The 17,663-nt window shown below is 39.2% G+C and overlaps 1 protein-coding gene across 4 annotated transcripts in view; it reads right to left on the bottom strand.

The window, feature by feature from the left end:
* LOC131106570 (kazrin) overlaps nucleotides 1–17,663 on the bottom strand; it is a 79,955-nt gene that overhangs the window by 61,879 nt on the left and 413 nt on the right. For 2 of the 4 annotated variants that reach the window (XM_078798424.1, XM_078798425.1), the window contains exons 2-4: nucleotides 15,520–15,584; nucleotides 15,368–15,451; nucleotides 281–447 (exon numbers count right to left, since the gene is read on the bottom strand). In XM_078798424.1, coding sequence (XP_078654550.1) covers nucleotides 281–447; nucleotides 15,368–15,449 — 249 coding nt within the window. In that variant the 5' untranslated portion in view covers nucleotides 15,450–15,451; nucleotides 15,520–15,584. Of the gene's footprint in view, nucleotides 1–280; nucleotides 448–15,367; nucleotides 15,452–15,519; nucleotides 15,600–17,663 lie in introns of those variants that run through there. The other 2 variants (XM_058055757.2, XM_058055755.2) reach the window with 2 other exon arrangements.

Genomic DNA, 17,663 nt, shown 5'->3' with positions numbered 1-17,663 from the left:
GTAATCTGATGCACGTTCAAATGAAATAAAACCATTACCATTACCATATACACTTTGACTATCCCACCCATCCATCCATCAATCTTCTGCTTTTCCCCAGTGGATCCTGAAGTGTTCCCAGGCCAGTTGAGAGACTTAGTCTCTACAACATGATGTGGCTCTTCCCCTACCGGTCCGTCTTGGACTTTACTATCCCAATGTTCCAAAATACATTTTGTTCCGACAGACAAGAAAGGTACTTGGTAGGTCATAGTATTAGGTAAATGACAGACTGTAGTACCTGTGCGTCCATGAGCAGGTGTCTCATGAGGGTCATGGACTTGGTCAAGGTGTCACCAGTCTTCCCCGACATGAAGTCCTGGTTCTGGTCCTGATGGTCAAGGACCCACGGCCGAGTGACCATGAACTGAGCTATCTGGTCATTGAGACTGTTGAGAGACTGGACGGCTGTGAAAAGAGACAAACTGCATGAGAGACGTCTTATCTCCTAACACAGAGCTTTTGTTGCTGCGCTCGCTAATGAGAATTCTCTCGATGAGGCCTTCCTCTGCCCACTTTCATCAAATGAATCCCTCGTTTTGGGCAACAGGGGCATCATTAGGCTAAATCCATTAGTAAGACACAGAAAAACCACAGTCACTCCATTATATGATATTATTCTTCCTGGGGAGCGTCTCTGTAATAATGCTATTATGTCTCGTTGCAGTTAATGGCCGTTTCAACACAGCAGCCTCGTCTCCCTGGGTCTGTGCAAAGTTCCCCTTTAAGTCTGGGAATTGTCATGTTAATGCGAAGTCACAATTCACAGCAGGGACGCACAAAGTCAGGAGAAGCAAGCCAGAACGCAGTTTAATATAATGACGGATAATTTATCTTTCTTTTAATCAATAACTTCATTAACACAAGCGTGTGTGAGGCAAAATTATGTTTCCCAGCAATAAAAAGGAGGATTTTACAGAATCGGCGGTGCCAGTGTGGAAGCTTTTAACAAAAGTTTAACAATATTTCACTGCACCTTATACGTATTAGCCAGAGTATTAGTATATGCTACAGTATAAAAACTCACACCTGTGGTCCTCATGACAAAAAATGTCTCCTTTCCAAAAACTACTGTCAAAATTCATTAATTCATTCATTTTCTATACCGCTTATCCTCACGAGGGTCACGGACGTGCTGGAGCCTATCCCAGCTGTTGCTGTCAAAATATTCATTCATAATTTGTTTCCATATTCCACACTAATCTTTTAAAACTACTTCAGTACTTGATTAGTAACTTTTGAAAGGATAGTATGTTTACATAGCAGCACTGTTTTTTCTTTAGTTTCATGATTATTAGGCCATGAGATGAGCTACTGAGTGGCAGTGTGATTGATTTCCATCCAGTTATTTTTATACAGTCAGATAAGTAGGAAAATAAAAGGTCCTAATGACCATTGTCAGCTTCCCAAAAACTGCAGTAAAAATGTAATATATTCATTATGTTTAAATCACCTCTGCCTGAGGTATGATGATCAAACACGATTGATCTGGATATTGTTTTTTTTTTACTCTTTTAAAAGTCTAAATGTTTACACAATCCAATAAACTTAATTACAAAAACTAAACGAAATTGCCTAAAATCTAATTCTAAGAGTGTTTGGCTATTATTGTTATTATTATTATTAGGCCCCGGGATGGATCAATAATTGGTTTGATTGATTTGCATGCATTTTTATTTTTTATACAGATGTCTAATGACAAAAACTGTCAGCGTCCCGAAAACTGCTGTGAAAATATAACATTGTGATATTTTTTTCTATGTTAAAGAAGTGATTCATTCATTTTCTATTGCTTATCCTCACGAGGGTCGCTGGCCAATCACAGGGCACATATAGACAAACAACCATTCACACTCACATTCATACCTATGGACAATTTGGACTCGCCAATTAACCTAGCATGTTTTTGGAATGTGGGAGGAAATCGGAGTACCCGGAGAAAACCCACGCATGCACGGGGAGAACATGCAAACTCCACAGAGATGGAATTGAACTCATGTCTCCTAGCTGTGTGGCCTGCGCGTAAACCACTCGTCCGCCATGCAGTCCTAAAGAAGTGATTATTATTTGAAACTACCTCTGCATATACAGTGTCCTCCAGAAGCATTGTAACCACAAGGTCAATTTCTTTATTTTTGCTGTCAACTTTTGGTTGAAAAGACCAATATGAGAGCAGAGAGCAGCATTTCAGGTTTTATTTCAAGATATTTACATCTACTTAGAAGACAGCACATTTTCTTTGAACCCACCCCTTCTCCATGTGAGTAAAAGACTGACAGGTGTGTTTTGTTGCCCAGTTATGTCCTATTCCAAAGCTTATTCAATCAATAAATAGCACTGACTGTCTACGCTCAGTTTCAAATTGAGTAGGATTGGTTTTGACTGTGAAGTCTGCATTTAGAGACATCAACAAGAAAACCAGAGAGCTGTCTGTGTCTGGGTGAAAAACAAGCAATCGTAAATCTGAGAAAAGGTGGAAAATCAATCAGAAGCATTGCACAAACACTGGTCATAGCCACGAAAAACATTTGAAATGTCCTGAAAAAGAAAGAATCCACTTGTGTACCAAGTAACAGATGTCTAACAGGTAGACCAAGGAGAACATCAGCAGTTGACGACAGAAACAATGCGAGAGAAAGAACCTAAAATAACTGTTAGTGACATCAGCAACAACCTGCAGAGTGCAGGAGTGGAGGTATCACTAGCTACTGTTCATTGAAGACTTCATAAACAAAAGTATTATACAATGAGTACACCAGAAGATGCAAACCACTTATAACCAAAAAGAATAGGAAGGACAGGCTGGAATTTGCCAAAATGTACAGAGATTAGTCTAAAAAAAGGGTGGTTGAAATACACGCTTCCAGATGTAAATACCTGAAAATAAGAGCTGAAAAGTTACTCCCCAGTCTTGTATTCATCTTTTGATGCAAATATTTCCAGTCTACTGCAAAATGATAAACAAAAATAAACTGAATGAAACTTTTTCGAACGCTTTGAATTGGAAAAGTGGTATGCTTGGTGGAAAAATCTATGAATTAATTCCAATATTACATTTATACTGTATACAGTGAAGAAAATAAGTATTTGAACACCCTGCTATTTTGCTATTTCTCCCACTTAGAAATCATGGAGGGGTCTGAAATTTTCATCGTAGGTGCATGTCCACTGTGAGAGAGATAAACTAAAAAGAAAAATCCAGAAATCACAATGCATGATTTTTTAACAATTTATTTGTGTGATACAGCTGCTAATAAGTATTTGAACACCTGAGAAAATGAATGTTAATATTTGGTACAGTAGCCTTTGTTTGCTATTACAGAGGTCAAACGTTTCCTGTAGTTTTTCACCAGGTTTGCACACACTGCAGGAGGGATCTTGGCCCACTCCTCCACACAGATCTTCTCTAGATCAGTCAGGTTTCTGGGCTGTCGCTGAGAAACACGGAGTTTGAGCTCCCTCCAAAGATTTTCGATTGGGTTCAGGTCTGGAGACTGGCTGGGCCATGCTAGAACCTTGATATGCTTCTTACGGAGCCACTCCTTGGTTTTCCTGGCTGTGTGCTTCGGGTCGTTGTCGTGTTGGAAGACCCAGCCACGACCCATCTTCAATGCTCTGACAGAGGGAAGGAGGTTGTTCCCCAAAATCTCACAATACACGGCCCCAGTCATCCTCTCTTTAATGCAGTGCACTCGTCCTGTCCCATGTGCAGAAAAACACCCCCAAAGCATGATGCTACCACCCCCATGCTTCACAGTAGGGATGGTGTTCTTCGGATTGTACTCTTCATTCTTCTTCCTCCAAACACGCTTATTGGAATTATGACCAAAAAGTTCTATTTTGGTCTCATCTGACCATAAAACTTTCTCCCATGACTCCTCTGTATCATCCAAATGGTCATATGCAAACTTAAGACGGGCCTTGACATGTGCTGGTTTAAGCAGGGGAACCTTTCGTGCCATGCATGATTTCACATCATGACGTCTTAGTGTATTACCTACAGTAACCTTGGAAACGGTGGTCCCAGCTCTTTTCAGGTCATTGACCAAGTCCTGTCGTGTAGTTCTGGGCTGATTCCTCACCTTTCTTAGAATCATTGAGACCCCACGAGGTGATATCTTGCATGGGGCTCCACTCCGATTGAGATTGACCGTCATGTTTAGCTTCTTCCATTTTCTAATGATAGCTCCAACAGTGGACCTTTTTTCACCAAGCTGCTTGGTAATTGCTCCGTAGCCCTTTCCAGCCTTGTGGAGGTGTACAATTTTGTCTCTGGTGTCTTTGGACAGCTCTTTGGTCTTCGCCATGTTACAAGTTAAAGTCTTACTGATTGTATGGGGTGGACAGGTGTCTTTATGCAGCTAACGACCTCAAACAGGTGCATCTGATTCAGGATGATACATGGAGTGCAGGTGGACTTCTAATGGGCAGACTAACAGGTCTTTCAGGGTCAGAATTCTAGATGATACACAGGTGTTCAAATACTTATTTGCAGCTGTATCACACAAATAAATTGTTAAAAAATCATGCATTGTGATTTCTGGATTTTTCTTTTTAGTTTATCTCTCTCACAGTGGACATGCACCTACGATGAAAATTTCAGACCCCTCCATGATTTCTAAGTGGGAGAAATAGCAAAATAGCAGGGTGTTCAAATACTTATTTTCTTCACTGTATATACACACAGTGGAACCTGAGTTAGGGTCTGCCGTGGTTAGTGTGGTTTTTTTTGGTTAAAGTATAAAATGTATTCTACAATTTTGCCTCAGTCTGTGTGCATTGTGGGCAGCACGGCGGTCGAGTGTTAAGCGTGCAGACCTCACAGTTAGGAGACCAGGGTTTAATACCACCCTCGGCCATGTCTGTGTGGCGTTTGCATGTTCTCCCCGTGCATGCGTGGGTTTTCTCCAGGTACTCCGGTTTCCTCCCACATTCCAAAAACATGCTAGGTTAATTGCCGACTCCTAATTGTCCATAGGTATGAATGTGAGTGTGAATGGTTGTTTGTCTATATGTGCACTGTGACCAGACAGCTGGAATAGGCTCCAGCACCCCCCGCGAGGAAAAGCGGTAGAAAATGAATGAACGAATGAATGCGGCTAGCACACAATATGGTGCACATCTTGTTGGGTTATTAATGCGGGATCATAAAAAGTCCTTCCTTGTTACCATCCCATTAGCTGACGAACAAAATGGCAGCCAGAACCGGAAGTTGCATTACCTGTCTATGATGTCATCAGCAGTTGACTCTTATACTTTTACATGCATACAATAGTACAATTCTAAATGCATATAATTTATGAATCAAATGTACATTATGTCTTTCGGGAGATTCATCAAGAAGCACGTCCACAGTGAAGGTCAAAGTAACCTGAAATGTTGATTTATCCCATTTAATCATCATTTATTGTATTAATATGCATTTTGAACTGTAAAATGTGTTTTGTGTTAATATTTTGGAATATTATATACTGGAATGGATTTATTGGATTTACATTATTTCTTATGGGAAGAATGAATGATGCTGACCAAGGTTCCACTGCACATATATAATGTAGGATCTAGAGTTAACATCATATACTGATCATTGGTATGAGCCACATGAGAGGGTCACAATATTAGAAACAAATGACAGTATGATTCAATTGGTCAAGACGACAAATAATGATATGAGAGATTTAAGAGCCATCAATATATTAGCAGCTCTGGAGGTTAATTAAAGAAGACACACCAAGGTTAACTTGTCAAGAGAAACATCAAAGATTTACAACTGCTTGTCTCGGCCAGCCTTGTCTTGTATTTCAACAATGAGCACACAGTGGCCCTCGCAGCCATCAAATCAGCCAAGGATAAAGGCGGATAAAATGTTTACGACGAGAGAGCCGACAACTGGATTCCAATCTCGCCTTCAAAATTTACAAGGTGCCCACCTCTGCCACCCCCCCGTCCACCAAATGACAACGCTGCCTCGGAAGAAGATGACATGTTGTCACACACTGAGAGCAGACACGCCCGATTCTTCTTCCTCTTGTAATTCCAAATATGGTGTCACTATCAAACTGTCGCAAGTGAACGCATCAGGGCGGAGAGAATGTGAATTTTCAAACAATTAGATAGATGGGTGCTTTATTAATCTCCCAGAGAAATGACAGCAACACAAAGCTCAAAATTGTATATGAAGACCTGTTTTGACCCTGAAATGGAACAAAACAACAGTCCTCGTCCACTAAAGAAAATGCTTATACATATTTACATATAAATATAAATATTTACATATACACACACATATATATATATATACACACACACACATATATATATATATTATTATTACTTTAATTTACACTGCATGGAGTCTCCTCCCATTCCATGTGGAAGTGGTGAGTTTTTTGCTTTTTCATCCTTCTTCCCCACCAAGTTTAAAACTCTTACGTTTAGAATAGGTAAATTGGAGGCTAATTAGTTAGCTCAGTAGGTTGCTATGCTTAAAGTGGGGGCAAAAGAATGTCTAAACAATGACAGTAGTGCAGCAGTGTCCATTACTTTACAAATGTACATATATGCCAAATGCATGTGAAGCTGGCTGCCCTGTATATCAATAAAGTGACAAACGTCATAATGAGGATGGATGCTAGACTGGCGCCGATTTTTTTTAATACGATGCAATGCGAGACACTACAACAAAGAGGTTTCCCAGTGCTAATGTGTTAGTTATGTCTTGTTATGTCTGTTCCATGCGTGCCCTGAACTCTGTTATGGAAATGTACAACACATACTTATTATTGTTGCTATTATTTTAGGATGGATGATGAAAAATTGTACGGTGGTCAAGTGGTTAACGCGCAGGCCTCACAGCTAGTAGACCGGAGTTCAGTTCCACCCTCGGTCATCTGTGTGAAGTTTGCATGTTCTCCCCATGCATGCGTGGGTTTTCTCCGGGTACTCCGGTTTCCTCCCACATTCCAAAAACATGCTAGGTTAATTGGCCACTCCAAATTGTCCATAGGTATGAATGTGAGTGTGAATGGTTGTTTGTCTATATGTGCCCTGTGATTGGCTGGCGACCAGTCCAGGGTGTACCCCGCCTCTCGCCTGAAGACAGCTGGGATAGGCTCCAGCATCCCCACAACCCTTGTGAGGATAAGCGGTAGATAATGAATGAATGTTTTACTTTATTTCATAATTGTATTATGTTTAAAATGGGACCTATTATACTTTTTCCACTTTTCTGACCTATTAATGTTAAAATGTTGTATTATTGTGTTAAACGATATCAGATAATCAGATAATGATGAGGTTTGCACATTTAGAAGTGAACCCAGAAATAAGTTTGGAATGGCTCTAAACCCTCGGTTTCAGAGATTTTTTTCTAACACTGGCTCCCTGTGACATCACATTGACTTCCTTATATGGGCATGCGCTGTAGGCTAGATATGGTCTAGGACTGCCATCTGCTCTGCTCTGTTAACGGTTGTTAGCTATGACTCCCAGTATAAGGTTTTTTTGTCAGTATTATACTCCACAGTCTCTGCTTTGCTGCAGTTCTCCGATTTCTTGCTGGCCACAATATCCAACCTTTAAAAAAAACACTGGTTTTGCTATCTGGCTTAACACGACTGTACAGGCTTTTTCCACTATCAAAAGTTGATACTATTAGGTACATGAAGGTACTATTTCCAGTACGAGATACCATATGGGTGAAATATTCATCATCTGCATGTCATTGTAACATCTAAACATCCCCAGCGAGTGTCTTTCTGAAAGACGCGTTCTGTACAGCTTGGTTTTCATAGTTTCTCGTAGTGCAATTTTTAAGTACCCTCAAGTACCCCTCCCCCTTTCCATAAGTCCTACACTGTGCCTGAAAACACATTTTAGGGTACTTAATGTATAAAATCATGTCTATTCTAATGTTTCCATGCACGTTTGAGGCGTCAGGGTTTGTCTTGCTATGAGATGTAGACCGCTCATTACATTCTTTGTAGACACCCACGGGAGCCACGCTACATCAACAATGAGCTCTAATGAGGCATGATGCTTTGCTGTCAGCCTTTACAGTCCTTGGGAAAATGACCAATTGTATAATCCAACAAAATATGAGCAGGAGGGGTGTCGAACGCATATTATCCAAACATCTCTTTTGCCTCAGTATGCTTTCAGCAACCATCATCTGTGTCACACAGTCTCTGCCAAGGCAATTTGAGGAGGCTCCACTTAGAGCCAAAAGGTCCAGAGTGGGGGGATGAACAATATGAGGCAATCACACACACGCAAGACTTCATTCATCCTGCCAGAATAAATACCTGGTGCAGTTTCAGTGAGGCCAAAAAGTCCAATGCTGGACCTCCACCAAAGCAATAACACCACCTTGGACTGTCATACGTTTTGGAGCTCCAACGCCTCTAATGCCAGGGACAGCCAGGGAATTGGATATTTTTTGGGCAACTCTGGATACCTTGAAAAGATATCTGTCAGAAGAAAATGACTACCATTTGTTGCAAATTTATGCCTCAAAAGTAAAAAAAAACATGGCAAATCTGGTGGCATTTCGGCTCATTCAGAATATAAATGCTGTTTCTTTGGTTTTTGGTATGACAGATGGGTACCGATGATGTCAAATAGGAAGTGTGACTTACTTACTGATACACAGGAATTTTCTTTACATCCACTAATTCATTTTACCAAGCAGACGCTAACATTTTGTCCAAAGCATGTAGCTTAGAGTGCACTGGCTAATGACGAGAAGGTCAATGACCAGAGACACACATTTTTATCAAGGTGACATCCAATGTTAAAATAACGATCCACTATTGTTCCTGAAATGTTCAACACTAATGGAACATTCTGGGAACAGTGTATAAATGTTGTGCTAGTTTGCAGCAAATTACCAAATGTTGCAGCGTAATGCTAGCAGAATGATCAATGAACAATCCGACTGTCAAGGACACGTGCATGTAAAAAGCCTATTTCCCTCACGTTGAGCTCGGTGCTAGGACACGAAATACACTACCGCTCAAAAGTTTGGGATCACTTGGACATTTTTTTGGCCAGTCTGAGATATGGCTTTTTCTTGGCAATCCTGCCATGAAGTCCAACATCCTGAAGTCGCCACATCGTTGTTGATACTGACACTGGTGTTTGATGGGTACTATTTAGTACAGCTGCCAGGGGACGACCTATGTGCGTCGTTTTTCTGTCCTTGTTAGACCCAGTTTGTGCTGCTCTCTGAAGGGAGTAGTTACTAACAGCATGGTAAGAGATTTTAATTTCAGTTAAAATTTTTAGATGGGTTTTCTAATAATCTATTAGTCTTATAAAATGATTAACTTGGATTAGCAGCCATACCAGGATGGTATTGATGAAGAGGACTGACAGTTGTTGATAAGTAGGCCTCTATGCAAAAATGTAAATCGTTCTTTGAAAATCACCTGATTAATTTTAATTGTTTGTGAAATGGAAAAATTGTTTGTGAAATACATGAAAATGTGTTTTTTTTTTTGGAAAACAAGAAATTTGCAAGTGATCCCAAATTTTTGAGCGGTATTGTAGCATCCACGGAAATTGGTCGGAATATTCAAATTAGAATGTTAATTTCTTAACGTGGATGTTATTTAAAACTGTGCCTTTTGAGCCCATTTACATGATTCCAGTTTACTTTCTTTTGGTTTTTATTATTGAGTGGTAATGTTAAAAGTTATGTTAAGACATATTTTTGACCCTCAAACTCATTGTCAGTCCTGTGCTGCTCATTAATAAATCTAAATGGTGCGAGCTAAGCCATCTGGGAGGAAAAAAGCGTGTGAATTATGGTGCAAGTTTCAGCTAAATGTGAATTTTAAATAAGACTTAACTCCCTGCTGGCCTCCCTCACTCTTGTAATGCTTTCATAATTAATCCAAATGATTTCTACACACTGCGTCAAGGTTTCACCACTGATGTTGATATAGAAGCTAATTGCTGACAGATATAAGAAAAAAAACACACTATTCCCTAATGGAACATGTTTTTTCTGCAGTGGATTTGAACTATGAAGCCTTCCAGGTGCTGCTGGTGGCGTTCTTTTTGACAACAGCAACACTGCCCCCCTTTGGTCGCTTTGAGGACTGTTGGTATTTGATGAGTCATGGCTTGTCTTTAAATGCAAAACCCATTCAAGGAAAAGGTTGAAACTGCAATAATTAAAATTTTGCACTGTCGAATCTTAAAGAGGCTTTAAAAACTGCAAAAAGAACAGATGAGAGGAAGAGAGTAAGAAGTTTTTAAAAATCAAAAAGGTGTTCAAAGGCCTAGAGTACTTCAAGACCAAAAAATAAAAAATTAAAATTCATTCATTCATTCATTTTCTACCGCTTTTTCCTCACAAGGGTCGCGGGGGGTGCTGGAGCCCATCCCAGCTGTCTTCGGGCGAGAGGCGGGGCACACCCCGGACTGGTCGCCAGCCAATCACAGGGCTAAATTAAAATTGAAATTAATAAATTTAAAATAAAATATATAAATTATAATTATGAAAACAACAATTTAGCCAATTTAAAATAACATTTAAAATGTCATTAAATCAAATTTTGAAAATACAAATAAATGACAATTGTAAAATTAAATTAATATTAAAATAATATAAATAAAAATATTGAATGACAGATTAAAAAATTTTCATCAGAAAATTTTGCTTCTTTACTTTATATCTTTTCTTTTTCCGTACATTTCCCTTCTGAGTTTTGTACAGTACAATTTCGTACTGAAAGTTTCAGTTTGCTGTTTTTTTTAAGACAAACAAACAAAATAAACATACAAAATAAGTGAATACATAGTTTTCACTTTATTTGATGGTACCAGAAATGCTAATTATGCTGAGCATCAACTTTCTGACATGATCATTTAAAGTTCCATTTCTGAATCTATGGTTATCATCACACTGGTCTTCTTTGTGTTGAAGAAGCCAAAAATAAAAAATAAAATAAACATATTGTAGCTTGGTGACACTTGACATTTTGTTTGATTTTGAGTGGTTATTTTTGTGTGGATGTTATATTAGACAAGAGGTCAAACTTAGTGACATAACGCAAGCTAGCAGCCTGTCATAAAGTGATGACATCTTTTCACTGTCTTTCATAATGAGCATTTTCCCTTCAAGTGTTGCTTAGTTCAATGTGCTTCTCATCTTCAACTGCATTCACTTCTTTCTCACACACACATACACACTTTGTGCTTTAAATTAGAGGCATGTTGAGTCAAGCTGGGGGGTTGAAATGCCTCACTGCTCATTAGCCTTGACACTGTCAAAACATGACTACATCTCACCATCCATTATTTTTATCTGCACTGGAAACAAGAAGAATTGAAAAATATATATACGTAGATGGTGAATACTTTGTGGTAGGAACACTGAGGCGTGCACACGTCTCCAGTGTGTATGTGCCTCGCATGTTAAAAAAAGAGGCACCCAGGAGGATGAACTCCATTTCATCACCACAGGGGCGCGCCTGCACAAACTACTGATGCATATTTATATGAACAGGAGCTGACACTCTCCTCAGAAACGTGCTCAACAACAGCATGAACGCTGCTCAAAGACTGTCACGAATCACATCTGACCGTTGCCACGCTCACGTTGAGCTGTCAAAGTTAAAAAAATGAATTAAAAAAACACACACATGACAACAAGTCAAGTTTGGGCAAATTTGGCCTCTTCTATTGGGTGCTTATTAATAGTGCAGTGCCCCACCCTTTAATATTCCAATTTTATTCCAGTAAGATGACAGAATATTATGCCTGTACCGTATTCTTGGAAAAAAAATTGTGGTACGACTAGTAAATAATAATAAATAAATAAATAATAGTAAAAAAAAATATTTCTTACTCTGTAAAGTTATTACTTTATTTGCATAATTTACAATTTATATAAAATAAAATCTTATAATACAACATAACCACAACATTTCATAATAACACTCTTTCATCACAATTGAAATTTTTAAATTTCATAATATAAAATTTATTTTCAAATTACATTTCATAATTTAAAACATTTATCATCTCACAACTGTATTAAAAATTTCTGTAATAGAAAACCTTCATTCTTGTAAAACAGTAATTTCTTTTTTGCTGTATGATTTTTCTTGTACAGTTTCAACTTTGTTCTCATGAAATGACCTTTTTTTCTTGTAATAATTGAATTTATAATGTATTTGTAATTGTATTTTGTAATATTACAACTTAATCTTGTGAATGTCGTTATAATACAATTTAAAGGGAAACTGCACTTTTTTTAATTTTGCCCATCATTCACAATCCTTATGTGAAACATGAATGCAAATTTACTTCCCTTTTCTGTGCATTATAACGCGAGAAAATGAGTTAAGATGAGCTAGCTAACAATACACGCCATTGGAATGCACCTATTTTGATGCTTAAGAAAAAAAACAGCCAACAGCGTTCCATTTCCAGTACTGACCTGTATCTTCACTGAGCTACAGCAATATTAAGATTAAGATTAAGATTAAGATATGTGGTTAAGATATGATATTGTTATGGTAGCTAACATGAAATACTATATTTCTGGAAAAATAACACAATGCCTCGCTATAGGCGTCACTCAAGCTACTCCCTGTGTTACCTAACGGTGCTGCTACTGTGTTAGTTTTGAAAAGTTAACGCTACGTTATAAATCATGCCTCACACATGTATTGTTGAGGGTTGTGGCAATAAGATGAAAAGTCAGCTTTGAGATTCCATATGCTACCAAGAAAACAACAGACAGACTGACGCAGGAGATACACCGGGTCTCAATTGTTTTTTTTGTTTTGTTTTTTTATACATGAGGATTATTTAGAATCCTGGGCATCCCAATGAGAGCGTGCTGAAAGATACAGCTATTCCACCGGTCGGCATCCCAATGAGAGCATACGTTGTAAGTCACTGTTTTATGTGTGTGTGTGTGAAAACTGTATGTTTAATGTTGGTGCAGCTTATAGACGAGAATTTCAGAAAACACACTGAAATGCGTATTCATATTCTCCACTAGTCAATAGGTGTCAGTAATGTTACATCATAGGCTGTCCCGCAAATACTACAAAACAGAAACAAGGATCCAACAACAGTTAGTTAGAAGGATTACACCAAAACAACTAAGTTAGTTAGCAATTTTTAGAAAAGTGAATTAGTACGATGGCCCACCAACAAAATGATTACGACACAAAATGTAGTAAGTAGCTTGCTTTGCACGTTCCTGCTGGCTGGGCTTGCTCAGTGTGTTCAACCTTGGCAGAGGTCCGCACTTGTACTGAGTGCCATGGTCGGTATCAATGTGTCTCTGTGGGGAGTGTATTTACTGTCATCGAACTCGCTCCTATTTCTTTATTGACCAACTGGCGGAGAGGGTGCTAATGAAGATACATGGCAGCAAAGCCAAGAAGCTGACGCAAATACAGGTCCTTAAACGCATCATCAGTCAGCACATTTTAGACAACAAGACCTGACTGAATTCCGCAAGAATAGAAAGCCCATGTTATCTTTTTGGCACAAAAACTGCTTGGAAAAGTGCAGGTACGTCTAATGAACCTGGAAGGTGATTTCATGTTGATGACTTCCGATAACGCTGCACGGCGCTCAAGTGGTTAGCGCGCAGGCCTCACTCACAGCTAGGAGACCAGAGTTCAATTCCGGGTACTTCGGTTTCCTCCCACATTCCAAAAACATGCTAGGTTAATTGGCTACTCCAAATTGTCCATAGGTATGAATGTGAGTGTGAATGGTTGTTTGTCTATATGTGCCCTGTGATTGGCTGGCGATCAGTCCAGGGTGTTCCTTGCCTCTTGCCCTAAGACAGCTGGGATAGGCTCCAGCACACCCATGACCCTCGTGAGGATAAGCGGTAGAAAATGAATGAATGAATGAATGAGTTCCGATAACAGCGCTGCTATTTTATGTTAGCATCCTGAGAGCCAGCCCGACTAAATATCGGTGAAAATGACAAGCAAGGATTTTTTTTTTTTTTTTAAATGGAGCTCCGGCATCACAGAATATAGAACGTCAATTTGTGATGTATAATGCATGAAGGCAAGGCTTCACTCCGCTTTTTTAAAATTTAGCTGCAGGCACATTTGACAAGTGCTAGCACAACTGCATAAAGACTGTCAGGACATGAGAAGAGTCTTTGCTTCTCATGTATTACTTTTTAACAATTCATGCAATCTGCTTGCAATGACATTACAAGACCGTATAAAACCGTGTGATCTCTCCCAGCCAATCAGTGAAGAAAGGTAATGATAATAATGACAAATATAAAACAAATTATTTTATTCTATTATTATAAATATGTGTATACACACACATAAACAACTATTCAAAGAATATTAATAATGACTTTTTAAAATAATCACTTAAAGTAGTAAATGTGTTGTTAATTCATTTATTAATGAATCCTAGTTATTTAATTCATCCTTACTAAGATCCTAATATCCTTTTTTACATTTTTGATCATGAAATATTTTCATAAATGATTCATTGACTGTTCCTTCAAATACCAAATATTGCGCTAAACTATTTCTTACTTACAGGAAAGCTGCTTTTAAATACGACATAATTTCAAAAATAATACAAATGTACTAATATAATGGTTGCTGTAGAACCATGTAGTGCTGAGAGCTGATTGTAATAACTAAAGTAACCACAAACCACAATGTTAGAAACATCCCTCAGTATCACATAGTGCAACCACAATAGCAAACATTGTTAAATCAATGAAAAAGTGTGCATTATAATCTTTGCAAAGGCAGAATGTTATGATGATGTTTGCTCTCGATGGTGTACCCAATGAAGTGTCCAGTCGCGATATAGAATCTAAAAATAGTTCCTCTGCACTAGCTTTGAACCTCAGAGCTTCTCTGTGGTATTAAAAGGATGTACGCGTATGCAACTGTTGACGCAATTTGTCTTTGGCACTCCAATACAGTAATGATCAAATCTATTGGATAAAAAAAAAGTTGGCTGCAGCAGGCACATTCACTCTCGAGGGAAGTCCATCCCCTCCATGGCTGCCCATTGGGCATTCTGAATTGCATGATATCATAATAAGATGTATCCTTCAAGGTTGCTTCTCGTTGTCTGAATATCTGCAGCTGCATTATGAATATGACTCACTTAAATCATCCAGGTGTTGGTGCTTGAGGAAGCAAAGGTGCACTTTTGCAGATGTCGGCTGTTCCCACGACACAGGCATCATGTTTAAAAAGCTGTGTTTGCATCAGTGCGGATGGGCTGCTGCATGATCTCAAGGGAAACAAGTGTTGCACAAGTGTTGCATGCAGTAAAGGAGCGAGAGTCAACTTACTCGCTTGCATCAGCTGTCCCTGCCGCCCAAACACCTGAGAGAAGGTGGTCGCTTGGCTGCAGGTGAGCGTGTCCTCCATCATAGCTAGAAGAGAAAGAATGCGTGAGGAATGTCAGGATGAAAAGACGGAAGAGAGAAGAACGGAGGCGTACCTTGACTGCTGCCAAATGCTGCTATTGAGGGCAGCAGACGCAGCGGTGTGAGCGAGAAGTGCTCGCTGTGCAGATGATGATGATGGGAATGGGAGGGGTGAGGAGGGGGCGGGAGATAGGAGGGAGGTGGTTTACCAGGTCTTGAGAGGCTTGAGACGAAAGTTCTAAACACACATTTAAAGCTGCATCGCCAGGATGTACCGTGTTACTGGTATTCAAAGCCAGCACTACTGCAGTAACATTCAAAAGTTTGGGGACACTTTCTCATGCTACTGGATGAGAAAGTGTCTAAACTTTTGACTGGTACTGTACATAGACCACCAAACTGCTATGGGGTCAGAGAGGATGTTGTGGTCCACCATATCCAGCAGATGGTGCTGTGTTTCTTTGGCTTGTTTTCATTCATTCATTCATTTTCTACCACTTATCCTCACCAGGGTCGCGGGGGTGCTGGAGCCTATCCCAGCTGTCTTCGGGCGAGAGGCGGGGTACACCCTGGACTGGTTGCCAGCCAATCACAGGGCACATATAGACAAACAACCATTCATACTCACATTCATACCTATGGACAATTTGGAGTCGCCAATGAACCTAGCATGTTTTTGGAATGTGGGAGGAAACCGGAGTACCCGGAGCTAGCTGTGAGGTGGTTTGTTTTTGTGTGCATTTTAATTGTGTATCTAACAGCTGGGATAGGCTCCAGCAGGCCCACGACTATAGTGAGGATAAATGTTAAAGAAAATGGATGGATGGATGGATCTAATGCAGACAAGCTTTTTGCTAGGCATGTATCAACAAAATACTTAACTTTTATGATTTAAGGGTAAATAAGGATGTTTTCAGTCTAGTCGTCTAGTCTATAGAATTTATATTTAATACAGACCAGTTGGATATACAGTAGTCACTCGCTTTATCCTGGTTTAAATAGCGCTCTCTCATTATATCTTGATATATTTTTCCAACAAAAATATTTATAAATGATCACTGTTTGGTGGTTGACTAAAGCCTATTAGTAAAAAAATATTGTATGGTATGGTATTCTCGTCACTAAGTCATCAGTAATGTTATAATGTTCACACTGCATGGAGACTGGCTACTGAGGCAGCAGAAGTTTTTTGTTTTTTTTTCTGAACGTACAAAGGATGAGCTTCAGATGTTTGAGGCAAAGAGTGCAAAACGTCAGAGCAGACGGCGAGCAAAAGAGTCATCTGGCAAGGAGGACACTGTTCCTACATGCATCGACTATCGCCGTGAGCCAAACCATCAGCGAAGCCCGCCAAGTCCCAGACAGCACCTGCTGGACCCAGCTGCAGAAACCGCCCGAGCCATTCACATGGTGGTACCTTGACATACAAGTGTCCCTGATGCCAAGCTAAAATTTGGGTTACAAGCTGCTCGTTACCGGAAGGCGTAGCCGAAGAAAGCTATTTGGAGGACTTCTGTCACCTCTGTCACTGTTATTCCACTTGTTTTTGCAAATCGTTATTTGTAATGTTAGTCACAACTCCATTTTGGGAGATTATTTGCTTGAACATAATGATATTTGAGTGATAGACAGTTTACTTTACCAATGTCTAACTGCACATTGTTTTTGTTTTTTAACACATTGGGTCCATTTTGTGTTGGGCTGTTTAAGAAGACAATGTTTAAAACAAAACATAGCGTAAGTGTGTTTAAACACCATTAAATATTTTAACTGATTGACAACCCTAATAAAAATACATCTGTTACTGTTTTTGGAGTGATTTCCTGATGTAATGTTTCCATTTTATCTTTAATACAGAGCAGTGATTCAATTGTGTGTACTATAAATAAGCGTTTCTTACATAATGTTACTGTCACTGCCCACATTTTACGGAGCCTTTACCAAAGTAACAAAACATTTTTACTGATTTTGAAACACACATAACGCGCAACGGATTATAAGGTGTATCGTCGAAATTTTGAGAAAATTAAAGGCGTCTTAAGTGTGCCTTATAGTGCGGAAAATTCTGTAATACAGAGCAGTGCATCTTCCTCTCAACAGTTTAAAGCTGGTAGCCTCCAAAGCTTGAGCATACCCTGTGCTGATAATGTAGTCTGTTTAAAAAAAAAAAAGCAGGAAGCTTGTATTTAATTAAAACCATAATTTAAAAAACTCTGAG

The sequence above is a fragment of the Doryrhamphus excisus genome, linkage group LG18 (genome assembly GCF_037039965.1).
Source record: "Doryrhamphus excisus strain RoL-2023G ecotype Guam linkage group LG18, RoL_Dexc_Guam_v1.1, whole genome shotgun sequence".
NCBI lineage: Eukaryota > Metazoa > Chordata > Actinopteri > Syngnathiformes > Syngnathidae > Doryrhamphus > Doryrhamphus excisus.
This window is presented reverse-complemented; position numbering and strand designations above follow the sequence as displayed.